This window comes from Schistocerca americana, chromosome 7 (genome assembly GCF_021461395.2).
Source record: "Schistocerca americana isolate TAMUIC-IGC-003095 chromosome 7, iqSchAmer2.1, whole genome shotgun sequence".
NCBI classification, from domain to species: Eukaryota; Metazoa; Arthropoda; class Insecta; order Orthoptera; family Acrididae; genus Schistocerca; species Schistocerca americana.
Genome location: NC_060125.1, coordinates 252,782,509 through 252,797,149, shown reverse-complemented (window position 1 = coordinate 252,797,149; position 14,641 = coordinate 252,782,509). Strand labels below are relative to the sequence as shown.

General features: G+C 39.3%; 1 protein-coding gene across 1 annotated transcript in view; it reads right to left on the bottom strand.

Annotated features, from left to right (window-relative positions):
- LOC124622655 (multidrug resistance protein homolog 49-like) overlaps nt 1–14,641 on the bottom strand; it is a 385,512-nt gene that overhangs the window by 15,572 nt on the left and 355,299 nt on the right. The window contains exons 22-23 of the mRNA XM_047148447.1: nt 5,485–5,691; nt 5,196–5,342 (exon numbers count right to left, since the gene is read on the bottom strand). Of these exons, the coding sequence (XP_047004403.1) occupies nt 5,196–5,342; nt 5,485–5,691 (354 nt within the window). The remainder of the gene's footprint in view (nt 1–5,195; nt 5,343–5,484; nt 5,692–14,641) is intronic.

The window sequence follows — 14,641 nt, the reverse complement described above, 5'->3', positions numbered from 1 at the left end:
CACTACTTCCCTTTCATGTCCCTCGACTCTTGTAACTGCCATCTGGTTTCTGTACAAATTGTAAATAGCCTTTCGCTCCCTGTATTTTACCCCTGCCACCTTTAGAATTTGAAAGAGAATATTCCAGTCAACATTTTCAAAAGCTTTCTCTAAGTCTACAAATGCTAGAAACGTAGGTTTACCTTTCCTTAATCTTTCTTCTAAGATTAGTCGTAAGGTGAGTATGCCTCACGTGGTCCAGTGTTTCTACGGAATCCAAACTGATCTTCCCCGACGTTGGCTTCTACTAGTTTTTCCATTCGTCTGTAAAGAATCTGTGTTAGTATTTTGCAGCTGTGACTTATTAAACTGATAGTTCGGTAATTTTCACATCTGTCAACACCTGCTTTCTTTGGGATTGGAATTATTATATTCTTCTTGAAGTCTGAGGGTATTTCGCCTGTTTCATACATCTTGCTCACCAGGTGGTACAGTTTTGTCAGGACTGGCTCTCCCAAGACCGTCAGTAGTTCCAGTGGAATGTTGTCTACTCCGGGGGCCTTGTTTCGACTCAGGTCTTTCAGTGCTCTGTCAAACTCTTCACGCAGTATCATATCTTCCATTTCATCTTCATCTACATCCTCTTCCATTTCCACAATATTGTCCTCAAGTACATCGCCCTTTTATAGACCCTCTATATACTCCTTCCACCTTTCTGCTTTCCCTTCTTTGCTTAGAACTGGGTTTCCATTTGAGCTCTTGATATTCATACAAGTCGTTCTCTTATCTCCAAACGTCTCTCTAATTTTCCTGTAGGCAGTATCTATCTTATCCCTAGTGAGATAGGCCTCTACATCCTTACATTTGTGCTCTAGCCACCCCTGCTTAGCCATTTTGCACTTCCTGTCGATCTCATTTTTGAGACGTTTGTATTCCTTTTTGCCTGCTTCATTTACTGCATTTTTATATTTTCTCCTTTCATCAATTAAATTCAATATTTCTTCTGTTACCCAAGGATTTCTACTAGCCCTCGTCTTTTTACCTACTTGATCCTCTGCTGCCTTCGCTACTTCATCCCTCAAAGCTACCCATTCTTCTTCTACTGTATTTCTTTCCCCCATTCCTGTCAGGTGTTCCCTTATGCTCTCCCTGACACTCTGTACAACCTCTGGTTCTTTCAGTTTATCCAGGTCCCATATCCTTAAATTCCCACCTTTTTGCAGTTTCTTCAGTTTTAATCTACAGGTTATAACCAATAGATTGTGGTCAGAGTCCACATCTGCTCCTGGAAATGTCTTACAATTTAAAACCTGGTTCCTAAATCTCTGTTTTACCATTATATAATCTATCTGATACCTTTTAGTATCTCCAGGGTTCTTCCATGTATACAACCTTCTTTCATGATTCTTAAACCAAATGTTAGCTATGATTATGTTGCGCTCTGTGCAAAATTCTACCAGGCAGCTTCCTCTTTCATTTCTTAGCCCCAATCCATATTCACCTACTATTTTTCCTTCTCTCCCTTTTCCTACACTCGAATTCCAGTCACCCATGACTATTAAATTTTCGTCTCCCTTCACAATCTGAATAATTTCTTTTATTTCATCATACATTTCTTCAATTTGTTCATCATCTGCAGAGCTAGTTGGCATATAAACTTGTACTACTGTAGTAGGTGTGGGCTTCGTATCTATCTTGGCCACAATAATGCGTTCACTATGTTGTTTGTAGTAGCTTACCCGCATTCCTATTTTCCTATTCATTATTAAACCTACTCCTGCATTACCCCTATTTGATTTTGTGTTTATAACCCTGTAGTCACCTGACGAGAAGTCTTGTTCCTCCTGCCACCGGACTTCACTAATTCCCACTATATCTAACTTCAACCTATCCATTTCCCTTTTTAAATTTTCTAACCTACCTGCCCGATTAAGGGATCTGACATTCCACGCTCCGATCCGTAGAACGCCAGTTTTCTTTCTCCTGCTAACGACATCCTCTTGAGTATTCCCCACCCGGAGATCCGAATGGGGGACTATTTTACCTCCGGAATATTTTACCCAAGAGGACGCCATCATCATTGAATCATACAGTAAAGCTGCATGCCCTCGGGAAAAATCACGGCTGTAGTTTCCCTTGCTTTCAGCTGTTCGCAGTACCAGCACAGCAAGACCGTTTTGGTTATTGTTACAAGGCCAGATCAGTCAATCATCCAGACTGTTGCCCTTGCAACTACTGAAAAGGCTGCTGCCCCTCTTCAGGAACCACACGTTTGTCTGGCCTCTCAACAGATACCCCTCCGTTGTGGTTGCACCTACGGTACGGCTATCTGTATCACTGAGGCACGCATGCCTCCCCACCAACGGCAAGGTCCATGGTTCATGGGGGGGCCCGACAATCATAATGCACAGAAATATCTAGAGGAGATGCTTATCTATCGGTGGATTCCAAGAGGCTGATGATAATGATGATGATGATGATGATGATATATTATACATTTGAATCCATTGTAATAGCTATTATTAAAAAAAATAATTTAGAGTGGTCACTAAGTCCTTCATCAAACCTATTTTTTATTTATCCCTAACAAAGTTTCTTTTTATGCCTCAGGAGATAGTTACCCTGAGACTGCGAATCATTGGTCGAGTGGAGCACACCGGAAATTTTTGTTTGGAAGCCATTACGTTGTCCTAATATCAATGTGAAAACTGCTTAACTTCCTGTTTCTGCTGCCTGACATTGTTGTCTAAGACCAGCTTAGTCTCAGTATATTTCTTTATCACTTACGTTAAATGCCTCAAATACCCTCGTTTTTCCAAATATTATATATTATCATATGAATATTATTGTGTAAAGTATTGTTCAGTTGATATAGTAAAATGCATGCATAAACTAGAGAGAAGAGGTCTGTATCATAATTATTCTTATTCTGAGACTAAACCTGTGCATGATAATCATACACTGTCATTCTGGAAGATCATTTAATACAATCCTTGGATAGTTAATTATTTTTTCCCTTTTATGTTTTGACTAGATGATAAATGATGCACGACTGGAGTTAATCAACTTTTTTGGTTCACTGAGGCTATGTAACATTTTTAATTTTTTGTTAGATGTACGAAAACAACTGAAGAAAAGTTCTTCAAAATAATCATAGATCTTGTAAAGACAGTGAAATTAATCACAGCCTCCTCTTTTACTATTAATGTGATATAACAACTGTCTCCACTTTCTCAAAGGTAGTGCAAGGTAAAAGTGTCATTTGGTCATCACTGAAACTACTGCTCATGTTTACAGAACAATAGTTCATTTTCTGACAATGAGTACCAACAAACAGCTGGCCTGCTGGGCTCTGCGCACATTAAGTTTGGTCACAGCCAATTCCAGCAGGTAACAGTGAATTATGTCCATATGAACAGCTAACCCTCTGTTTATCTGAGCCTTAAGCAAAACAAACAATTTTGATCAAGTCACAAAATCCCAGAGGTATACACAGTGGCATTCAATAACCAAAGGTTAATGGGAGCTGCAAGCACCAAGCTCCTGGGACTTCACTGCAAAGTAAACTGGAAACATCTGATACTTCAGACTGTGAAGAGATTAAGTTTAGCTGCTTTTATATTGCAGATCAAATGGTCAAGAAGGTAGCTTATTTTGGTCACGTGCCTCCATTATATCACATGGAATTATCCACAGGGTGAACTCTTCTCTTACTCAAAAAGGTTATTAGAAATATTTGTAGAGTAAATTGGAGAACCTTTTGTTGCAAATTTTTTAACCAGCTGGGAATAATTGTCATTGCTTGTCAATACATTTTTTCTGTTATGTGTTTTGTTATGAAATGCCAAACTCTTTTTGAAAGCAGCTCAGCAGTCCACATGTATGACACCAGACATAAGAATGACATACACTACCCATCAAAAATCTAACTGTAATGTAGAGGGGTGCAAAGTATGCTAGTATCAAATTTTCAAATTTTCCCTACTGGACATAAAAACATAAGGAAAAGTGAATCCCTTTCCAAAACTAAATTATGTCAATTTCTATAAAATCACTTCTTCTACTCTGCTGAGGGGCTTGTGAATGAGAGATTACCAAAGAAAAGAAACAGTGAAAGTGTTAAATGACAGTCAAAAGTTAATACAACTATTTTATGTAGGTCAGTTTATTTTCATTCAGAAACTGTTGTCATTGTCATTTCCGATTCCCTTTACCTAGCACCTGACACAGTTGGGACATTTATGATATTTCTCCCCTTTCCCTTGTCTTTTAAACTTCTTCTGCAATGGCTTTGTTCCAACTAGATTACTGTTTCTTAAACAATTGTTAGTTGAGTCAATCCATCTTGCTCTGGATCTCCCCATTGCCTTCAAATTTGGCCTTCATCATTCATTTTAATATTCTTCCATCCTACATACTCTTCACTTGTCCATTCCATTTTAACGTGCTGTTCTCAATCCAACATTCCTCTTTTCTAGTCCAATTTCCCTGTAACATCTTCATTTCTCACTCTGTGCCTCCTTGTTTTCCCTATTATACTTCTTAGGAATTTAATTATACTAGGGTATATTTTATTTTTCTCTCTTCTTGTCATTGTTCAGATCTCTGATGCATATTGAGTCACTACATAGTGTGAAGATGTATTTTCATTGTGTATGCATTTCTGAACTGATTGCCCTGTAGTGTGATAATAACTGAGCTCATCAAACTCTTTTGAATCAAACAATGATCATTTACCTTTTTACATGTAAAACTGTAGTACATGTTTGTGAGTGTGTTGTATAGTAAATTTTAATTGCATGTACATGTAAATGTATGTAATCATGGTAGTGATACATTCCACATCCAGGGAGAGCTCATCACTGAATGGATCTTGGAATATATATTAGATAAATAAATACAGATCATATGAGTGTGGTGTCTCTGGTGCAGAGCATCCTACCTTTGGGGATCTATTTCTTTGGACTAGCGGGTCTGGCAAGAACTTTCTGCTCGAGATGTGTGTAACAGCCACAATTGTCCAATTGTGGTATGTACAAGTGTTCAATAAATGTATATTTCATACTGAAGTGCATTATTTCTGGACTAATCTCCCATAATAACCACATGAGTACTATTCTTCAAAATACTGAAGTAAACATGTGTATACACACACACACACACAAAATCTCTTCAGTTAGTTGCATTCTGTTAATGTTGACAGCAAGGGAACCAACCTTTTCACTTTCATTGTCCAGAGCTGACGTAGCCTCATCCAGTAATAATACTCTTGGATTGCGGACCAGAGCTCTAGCAATAGCAATTCTCTGTTTCTGGCCTCCAGAAAGCTGTGCACCCTTAGCACCGAGGCCTGTGTCATAACCCTGTTTTGAGATAAGAGTTAAATATTTAAATGAGCATCCATTGCAAAAATTTAGAAGAAAATGACTTCCTATGAAAATTATATAATGATAAAATTACAAATAAAAATGTAAAAGCACCAAAAAGAAACTCTGCAGTACTCACAAGTGGAAGTGCTGAAACAAAATTGTGAATATTTGCTGCCTTGGCAGCTGCTATTATTTCCTCTTTTGATATTTCTCTGCTATTATCACCATATGCAATATTCTCAGAAATAGTTCTGTCAAACAGCGTAGGCTCCTGTGATACAATCCCCAGCTGAGCACGAAGTGTTTTCAGGGGAAAAGACTGTATGTCACACTCATCTAAAGTCTGCAATAAAAATGATTGTTTTTATTAAAGATCAGAGTTGCCATTGTCACATACAGATGCTTCTATTTAAATTTTAAAAAAAATTATTCTTATAATGGCACTGGGAATAGACTTAAAAGTAATTACAGTTGAGTTCTACCTTTCTTATTTCATTGTCACAAATTATTCACATAGAGTGGCAGGCATACTGTTGCTGATATATTGTGTCATTGCAAAAATGTTGCCATTACAAATAACATATTAATTTGCTGACAGTTACACTAAAACAATCACAATAACTTCCTGCTTTACATCCAACTTTTAACAGTTGCATTAAGTTGCAAAACAGTTTACTGATAGCGATGCCACAACCATTTGAAATTGTCTTCACCAGTCTAAAAAGGGCTGTGAAGTAACTTTCATGGGCATGGATGCACAGATTGTAACCAATTTCCTGTTATCAAATACAATATTAATTAACTTTTTCCAACCAACAGTTTAGTTTAGAAAATTAACACTATGGACAAAAATCTACATATAGTCTTGAGAGTAATTACTTTGGCCTAAAAAGTTTCCATTAGTCTGGAACAAAAATTTTTAGTAACTTGCCAGTAATTATAAAATAAAGTCACAAAGAAAACACAGTTTAATGGGAGTTTGAGGAATTTCATTATCAAATGACTTAGCAAGACCTATTGTAGTGTACATGAACAGTAATATCACATAAAGTGTCCTGTTTAACATCCAGTTTCTGCACATCTGAAGTTCAGTAGTTTGATCTATATAGGTAAACACTAATATGATAATGAAAGTCCTGGGTGTAATACAGATAATGGAAGATAACTGCTCACTATATACTTGATATACTGAGCAGTCAATAAGTACATAAACACATCTAAGAATGTTACTAAGATTTCAAACAATGTTATCCTTCAGAACTAATTAACAGAGTACACGCATCTACACAAGCTCAGTTACATTGCCCCAGCTGACTACATTGTTCAGTGTTGCAGTTCACCTGGGATAGGGCTTGTGTTGTGTAAAATGTGTGAGAGAAGAAAGGAAGCAATTGCAAAATGATAAGAGCCCCTTTGTCATGACAATTTAGACAGAGTAATAATTATCATAGACATAAGACAGTTATTTCTCAAGCTTGTAGAAGGAGCACCCAAAGTTTACATAGAAGTAAACAATCAGAAAACAAAATACACGATATTTCAAAGATGTAGAGATGAACAAGATGACCAATCATATCTAGTAACTGGCATTCATAAATTCAAACACAATGAATAGTTCAAATTTCTGGGCACAATGACAGAGCAACAAAATCAGAGACAAGTAGAAGTGAAAATGAGACAACAAAATGCTAACAAAGGTAACAGCGTAACCTTTAGATCAGTCCTAGCCTATAGAACAAAAACATGGTGTTGACCTAAAATGGAAACATGCCAGTTACAAGTTTTTGAAAACAAAGTTTATAAGAAAATCTTTGGACATCACTTTGCTAAGGAATCAGGAAGCTGGAAGAGAAGAGAGAATGCGAAATACACATGCTATAACATTAACCAACAATAATGAATATAATAATTTCCAGAAGACTTACATGGCAGACCATCTGATGAGAATGAAAGAGGATCAAATGGTTTCAAGAATATTCAATGAGAAGTAATTTGGTAAAAATCCAGGGTGGGAGACCCTAGAATATGTTTGCTGATATTGGTATTTTGTCTATCACACTGGCATATTTGCTTTGCCAATTCTCACATTACTTAACATGAACTGTGAATTTTAGAGAAATAATACACAAGTTGAAGGGGATGTGACTCATATCTACTGAAAGCAGATGGTATCTACATGTATTACAAAAGCTGCTGAAAGTCTAAAGCCTTCAAAAACTAATTTATTTCAATTTTTGCATGTAAAAAACACATTTGTTAGGTATGGAAGATACAAAAAATTCTTTGTTAATGAAGAATTATGCTCAATGCAATTCAGAAGTTAATAATGTTGCTTTGTTAAATTTTGAGCCTGCCTCTATAGCTGAATGTTCAGTGCAGCTGACTGGCATGCGGGGGACTTGGGTTCAATTCCCAGTACTGCTAGGGATTTTCCCTCAGTTAGAGGACTGATAAGGGGTGCACTCACCCTCATGAACCCAACTGAGGAGTTACTTGACTGATTAGCAGTGGTTCCAAAATCAAAAAACCTCACAATGATTGGGAGAGTGCTGTACTGAACACATGTCCCTCCATACCTCATGCAATGATGCCACTGGCAGAGAATGATATGGTGGTCAGTCTGGTCCAATTGTCCCATCTATGGCCAAAATGTGGAACTTTGCCATACCTTACATTCATTAAACTTTGAAGAGCAGCAGCTTTTTCAGTAATTGCAGGTGTAACAGTCTGGATGACTGACTAATCTGGCCTTGTAAGATTAGCCAACATCGCCGTGCTTTGTTGCTACTGTGAATAGCTGGAAGTAAGGGGAAACTACAGCTGTTATTTTTCTTGAGGGGATGCAACTGTACTGTATGATTAAATGATGATGACATACACTTTGGTAAAATATTCCAGAGGTAAAATAGTCCCCTATTTGGATCTCCAGGTCGTGGAATACTCAAGAGGATGTTGCTATCAGGAAAACTTAAACTTACATTCTACAGGTCAGAGTGTGAAATGTTAGACCCCTTAGGTTAGAAGGTCTGAAAAGGGAAATGGATAGGTTGGAGTTGGATATAGTGGGAATTAGTGAAGTTTGCTGGCAGGATGAACAGGATGACAGTACCAGCTTATGAAAACAAAATCAAACAGGGGCCAGGGGTAGGTCTTATAATGAATAAGAAAATAGGAAAGTGGGTAAGCTACCATGAACAGCATAGTGACTGCATTATCATATCCCAGTTAGACATGAAGTCAATATCCAGCACAGTAGTATAAGATATAAGACAGCAGATTAGCAGATGATGAAGAGATTGAAAGCCTGCATGATGAGATCTGAGTGTTGTTCATAAAGTAAGGTCTTCAATGATCTCCCGACAGGGCAGAGTGAGCTAGCTTAAATCTGACAACAGCGCCATTTTCTTTGCTCCTCACACCACTACTGTTGTTGATACCCACCTCTCTGTGATACTCATTCTCAGCATAGCAGACATTAATGATGGAAGGGAAAACTGATGCATCTGCCAAGTGTGAATTGTGTTCTGTGATTAGGTTCCTGTGGTTTAAGGAGTCAACCCCTATTGAAATTCATCACCAGTTGATCAGTTTTATGGAGAAAAGTGTACAGATGTAAAAAATGTGCATAAGTGGTGTTGGGAATTTGCAGGCGGCTGTACAAATGTGCATGACCAGGCTAGCTGCGTGCGTCCATCAGTTTGGGATGAGACAGTGAGCAAGAGTTTGCTGAACTGACAGGGGAAATGGACAAGATTTTGACAGACATTTTGAAGTAACACAAGATGTGTGACAGGTGGGTGCCACGGATGCTCACTGATGAACACAAAAGGAAGCACGTCAAAATTGCCTGCAAGTTTCTGCACCATTACTGGGAAGAGGGTGAGGTATTCCTGGATTCAGTTCCAACCGGGGCTGAGACTTGGGCTCACTACTTCACGCTAGGGACTAAGAAACAATCAAAACAGTGGTGGCATTCCAGTTCTCCAAATATCAGGAAGTTAAAGCAAATGCCATCAACAGGGAAGGTGATGGCTTCAGTATCCTGGGATAGGAAAGGCTTTCAGCTGGTCGACGACCTGGGAAGAGGTATAACATTGCAGCAAGGTACTGCAAGACACTAACAAAGCTATGCAGGGCTATACAGAACAAAAGGAGGAGTCGCCTGATAAATGGAGTTTGTTTGCAACATGACAATGGCCACCGCCCACACCACGACAGACCTCATCACCAAATTCAGGTGGGAAATCATTCATCATCCTCCACACAGCCCTGATTTGGCTCCCAGTGACTATTATTTCTTCCCCAAATTGAAACAACATTTTGGGGGGAATGAAATTTTCAAGCAATGAGGAGCTGAAGACAACTGTCCATTCCTTTCTGCACAAGACAGTGGGAGAGTGGTATGACATGGGAATGAAAAAACTTTCAGAGCATTTCCAAAAATGCACTGATCATGACAGAGGCTACATTGAAAAATAGCAATAAGTCCAAACTTTCAGAATCTGTAATTGGTTTTGCAATCTACATCTTCATCTACATCTACATGGATACTCTGCAAATCACATTTAAGTGAGTGGCAGAGGATTCATTGAACCACTTTCACAATTCTCTATTATTCCAATCTCGTATAGCGCGCGGAAAGAATGAACACTTATATCTTTCCGTACGAGCTCTGATTTCCCTTATTTTATTGTGGTGATTGTTGCTCCCTGTGTAGGTCGGTGTCAACAAAATACACTCCTGGAAATTGAAATAAGAACACCGTGAATTCATTGTCCCAGGAAGGGGAAACTTTATTGACACATTCCTGGGGTCAGATACATCACATGATCACACTGACAGAACCACAGGCACATAGACACAGGCAACAGAGCATGCACAATGTCGGCACTAGTACAGTGTATATCCACCTTTCGCAGCAATGCAGGCTGCTATTCTCCCATGGAGACGATCGTAGAGATGCTGGATGTAGTCCTGTGGAACGGCTTGCCATGCCATTTCCACCTGGCGCCTCAGTTGGACCAGCGTTCGTGCTGGACGTGCAGACCGCGTGAGACGACGCTTCATCCAGTCCCAAACATTCTCAATGGGGTACAGATCCGGAGATCTTGCTGGCCAGGGTAGTTGACTTACACCTTCTAGAGCACGTTGGGTGGCACGGGATACATGCGGACGTGCATTGTCCTGTTGGAACAGCAAGTTCCCTTGCCGGTCTAGGAATGGTAGAACGATGGGTTCGATGACGGTTTGGATGTACCGTGCACTATTCAGTGTCCCCTCGATGATCACCAGTGGTGTACGGCCAGTGTAGGAGATCGCTCCCCACACCATGATGCCGGGTGTTGGCCCTGTGTGCCTCGGTCGTATGCAGTCCTGATTGTGGCGCTCACCTGCACGGCGCCAAACACGCATACGACCATCATTGGCACCAAGGCAGAAGCAACTCTCATCGCTGAAGACGACACGTCTCCATTCGTCCCTCCATTCACGCCTGTCGCGACACCACTGGAGGCGGGCTGCACGATGTTGGGGTGTGAGCGGAAGACGGCCTAACGGTGTGCGGGACCGTAGCCCAGCTTCATGGAGATGGTTGCGAATGGTCCTCGCCGATACCCCAGGAGCAACAGTGTCCCTAATTTACTGGGAAGTGGCGGTGCGGTCCCCTACGGCACTGCATAGGATCCTATGGTCTTGGCGTGCATCCGTGCGTCGCTGCGGTCCGGTCCCAGGTCGACGGGCACGTGCACCTTCCGCCGACCACTGGCGACAACATCGATGTACTGTGGAGACCTCACGCCCCACGTGTTGAGCAATTCAGCAGTACGTCCACCCGGCCTCCCGCATGCCCACTATACGCCCTCGCTCAAAGTCCGTCAACTGCACATACGGTTCACGTCCACGCTGTCGCGGCATGCTACCAGTGTTAAAGACTGCGATGGAGCTCCGTATGCCACGGCAAACTGGCTGACACTGACAGCGGCGGTGCACAAATGCTGCGCAGCTAGCGCCATTCGACGGCCAACACCGCGGTTCCTGGTGTGTCCGCTGTGCCGTGCGTGTGATCATTGCTTGTACAGCCCTCTCGCAGTGTCCGGAGCAAGTATGGTGGGTCTGACACACCGGTGTCAATGTGTTCTTTTTTCCATTTCCAGGAGTGTATTTACGCATTCGGAGGAGAATGTAGGTGATTGGAATTTCGTTAGAAGATTCCATCGCAACGAAAAATGCCTTTCTTTGAATGATTTCCAGCCCAAATCCTGTATCATTTTTGTGACACTCTCTCCCATATTTTGCGATAATACAAAACGTGCTGCCTTTCTTTGAACTCCATCAGTCCTATCGGATAAGGATCCCACACCGCGCAGTAGTATTCTAAAAGAGGATGGACAAGCATAGTCTCCTTTGTAGGTCTGTTACATTTTCTAAGTGTCCTGCCAATGAAACACAGTCTTTGGTTAGCCTTCCCCACAACATTTTCTATGTGTTCCTTCCAATTTAAGTTGTTCATAATTGTAATACCTATGTATTTAGTTGAATTTACAGCTTTTAGATTGGACTGATTTATCATGTAACCAAAGTTTAATGAGTTTCTTTGAGTACTCATGTGGATGACATCACACTTTTCGTTATTTAGGGTCAACTGCCACTTTTTGTCCCATCAGATATCTTTTCTAAATCGTTTTGCACTTTGTTTTAATCTTCTGATGACTTTATTAGTCGATAAACGACAGCGTCATCTGCAAACAATTGAAAACAGCTGCTCAGATTGTCTCCCAAATCGTTTATATAGATAAGGAACAGCAAAGGGCCTATAACACTATCTTGGGGAATGCCAGAAATCACTTCTGTTTTACTCGATGACTTTACATCAGTTACTATGAACTGTGACCTCTGACAGGAAACCACAAATCCAGTCACATAACTGAGACAATATTCCATAAGCACGCAATTTCAATATGAGCTGCTTGTGTGGTACAGTGTCAAAAGCCTTCTGGAAATCCAGAAATAAGGAATCGATCTGAAATCCCTTGTCAATAGCACTCAACACTTCATGTGAATAAAGAAGTAGTTGTGTTTCACAAGAATGATGTTTTCTAAACCCATGTTGATTGTGTGTCAATAGACAGTTTTATTCGAGGTAATTCATAATGTTCGAACATAATACATGTTCTAAAATCCTGTAACATATCAACATTAACGATATGGGCCTGTAATTTAGTGGATTACCCATACTACCTTTCTTGAATATTGGTGTGACCTGTGCAACTTTCCAGTCTGTGGGTACAGATCTTTCATCGAGGAACGGTTGTATATGATTGTTAAGTATCGAGCTAATGCATCAGAATACTCCAAAAGGAACCTAATTGGTATACAGTCTGGATCAGAAGACTTGCTTTTATTAAGTGCATGCCATGGGAATCCCCATCACATCTAGAAATAAAAAACTTCCCTGCAGACAAAAGGGGATGGGGGCTATATGAGCTGAGCCAAATAAAACCAAATGGGTGAACGTTAATCGCTGTTTGTTTATGAGGTTGATTAAGTGAGCGAATGATCAGTGTTGTTATAATTATTAGCAAAATCCAAAGCTTTAAACTACCAGAGTGGAAATAAATGACTGACAGGAATAACAGGTAAGAAAGATTACATATTATCTTCTTGGTGTAGCCAAGAAAGTGAAATTTTGACAGAAAATTTTTGCCAGATTGTTACACTACTAAGGCCCAGTGATACAGTTCCCATTTACAACCATTTAAATTCTATTCTCGGAATAGCCCATAGAATCCTTTGTATGAACATGTAATAATGCCTAACTGGAGAATAAACATGGGATAACTAAGCCAGTGATTCTGGCAGGTTCAGTGAAGTTAACCGGACAATGAGTTTTGACAATGGCAGGAATAGTTACAGAATTAGTGATAACAAGATTGTGTGTTAGAACAAGGAAGGAGAAAAAATTGGAACATCACACAAATTATATAGAATAATATGATTCCAAATTTATATAAAAATTTCATATTACCACTCTTCAATCTCATGTTTGGGAAACTGGAGAGTATGAATGAAATGTGAAACTAGTTGCTAACATAAAACGTTTTGCTTAGTAGGCCTAATAGGCATTTAATATTGATACTTCACGAATTATATTCTGTCGTGTTATTTATGTAAATGAGGTAGGTAAAAATGACTATTTTTGCCAAACAGGCTTGCTTATTTGGCATGTGTTACAATTGCTGCAAGGCTTATTTTGTTCTATCTAGCAGACAGTGACAAAATAGATGTAATCAGATTGATAAACCACACCAACCTGGGGTTATATTCATACTAACAGCATTTTCCGTACTAGACAATGACATTTTGATTTTTTCATGTGGCAAAGCATTTGATGAACTTTGATGATGAAATAGATTCTTTCACAGAAAGCAAAGCATGCTGTGTAAAGCTGTACCAGGATGAGAGAGGAAAAAAAAATGCTGTGACCTAAGGATTGAAGAAATGTGTACTGTCTTGCTTGTTTCTGGTCTTGACTGGTTTTATGTTTCCTATATTTAATTTTATGCCATTCAAAAGAGAAAGTTATTAACTACTTCCCTTTTTTGTATTATATTACATTGATATGTGGTTCATGTATGGTCAAAACAGTTTCAAAAAGAGTCCAGCTCTATCCTCTGCATTTCATTCTTACATCTGCTCACACGTCTATCTCAGATATTCATTAACATTTGCTCTAACTCACTTTTTAAATTGCCTATTCAGTTTTGTTGATTTCGTCACATTTGTCAAATTTTCCATTTGTATTCTTTCACTTGCTACATTCATCACCTTTTCAGATATTCATAATGATAGTGGATTCTGTTTTGCTTTTCAAAATTATTGTACCACATGGGGTTGTGGTATTTTTCTTAAGTTATGTCATGTATATTTACATTTTCCTAATGTAAAACTCACATATCAAGTGTTTCTCATTGCATAGTCTACCACAGTACTGTCAGTATCATATAACATACATGTTTTCACTATTTTAGTCTCAGTTATTTTTCCTTTCTTACATCCTGCCTCCTGCCTTTACCTTCCAAGTGAAAAATGACTTATTTTTAAACTATGTGTTCATAAAAATTACTATGTTGATGAGGTCTGTTTCAGTTGTTCTAGCTCTAATGAATAATATGCTGATGATTCCTCTGCTCTCATCAATACTGATAATAATCACACCATTAAGGTACATCATTAAAAAGAACGTGATATTGATGGTATTTATGCACATACCATCTACCAATCCCACCAAGAAAAGT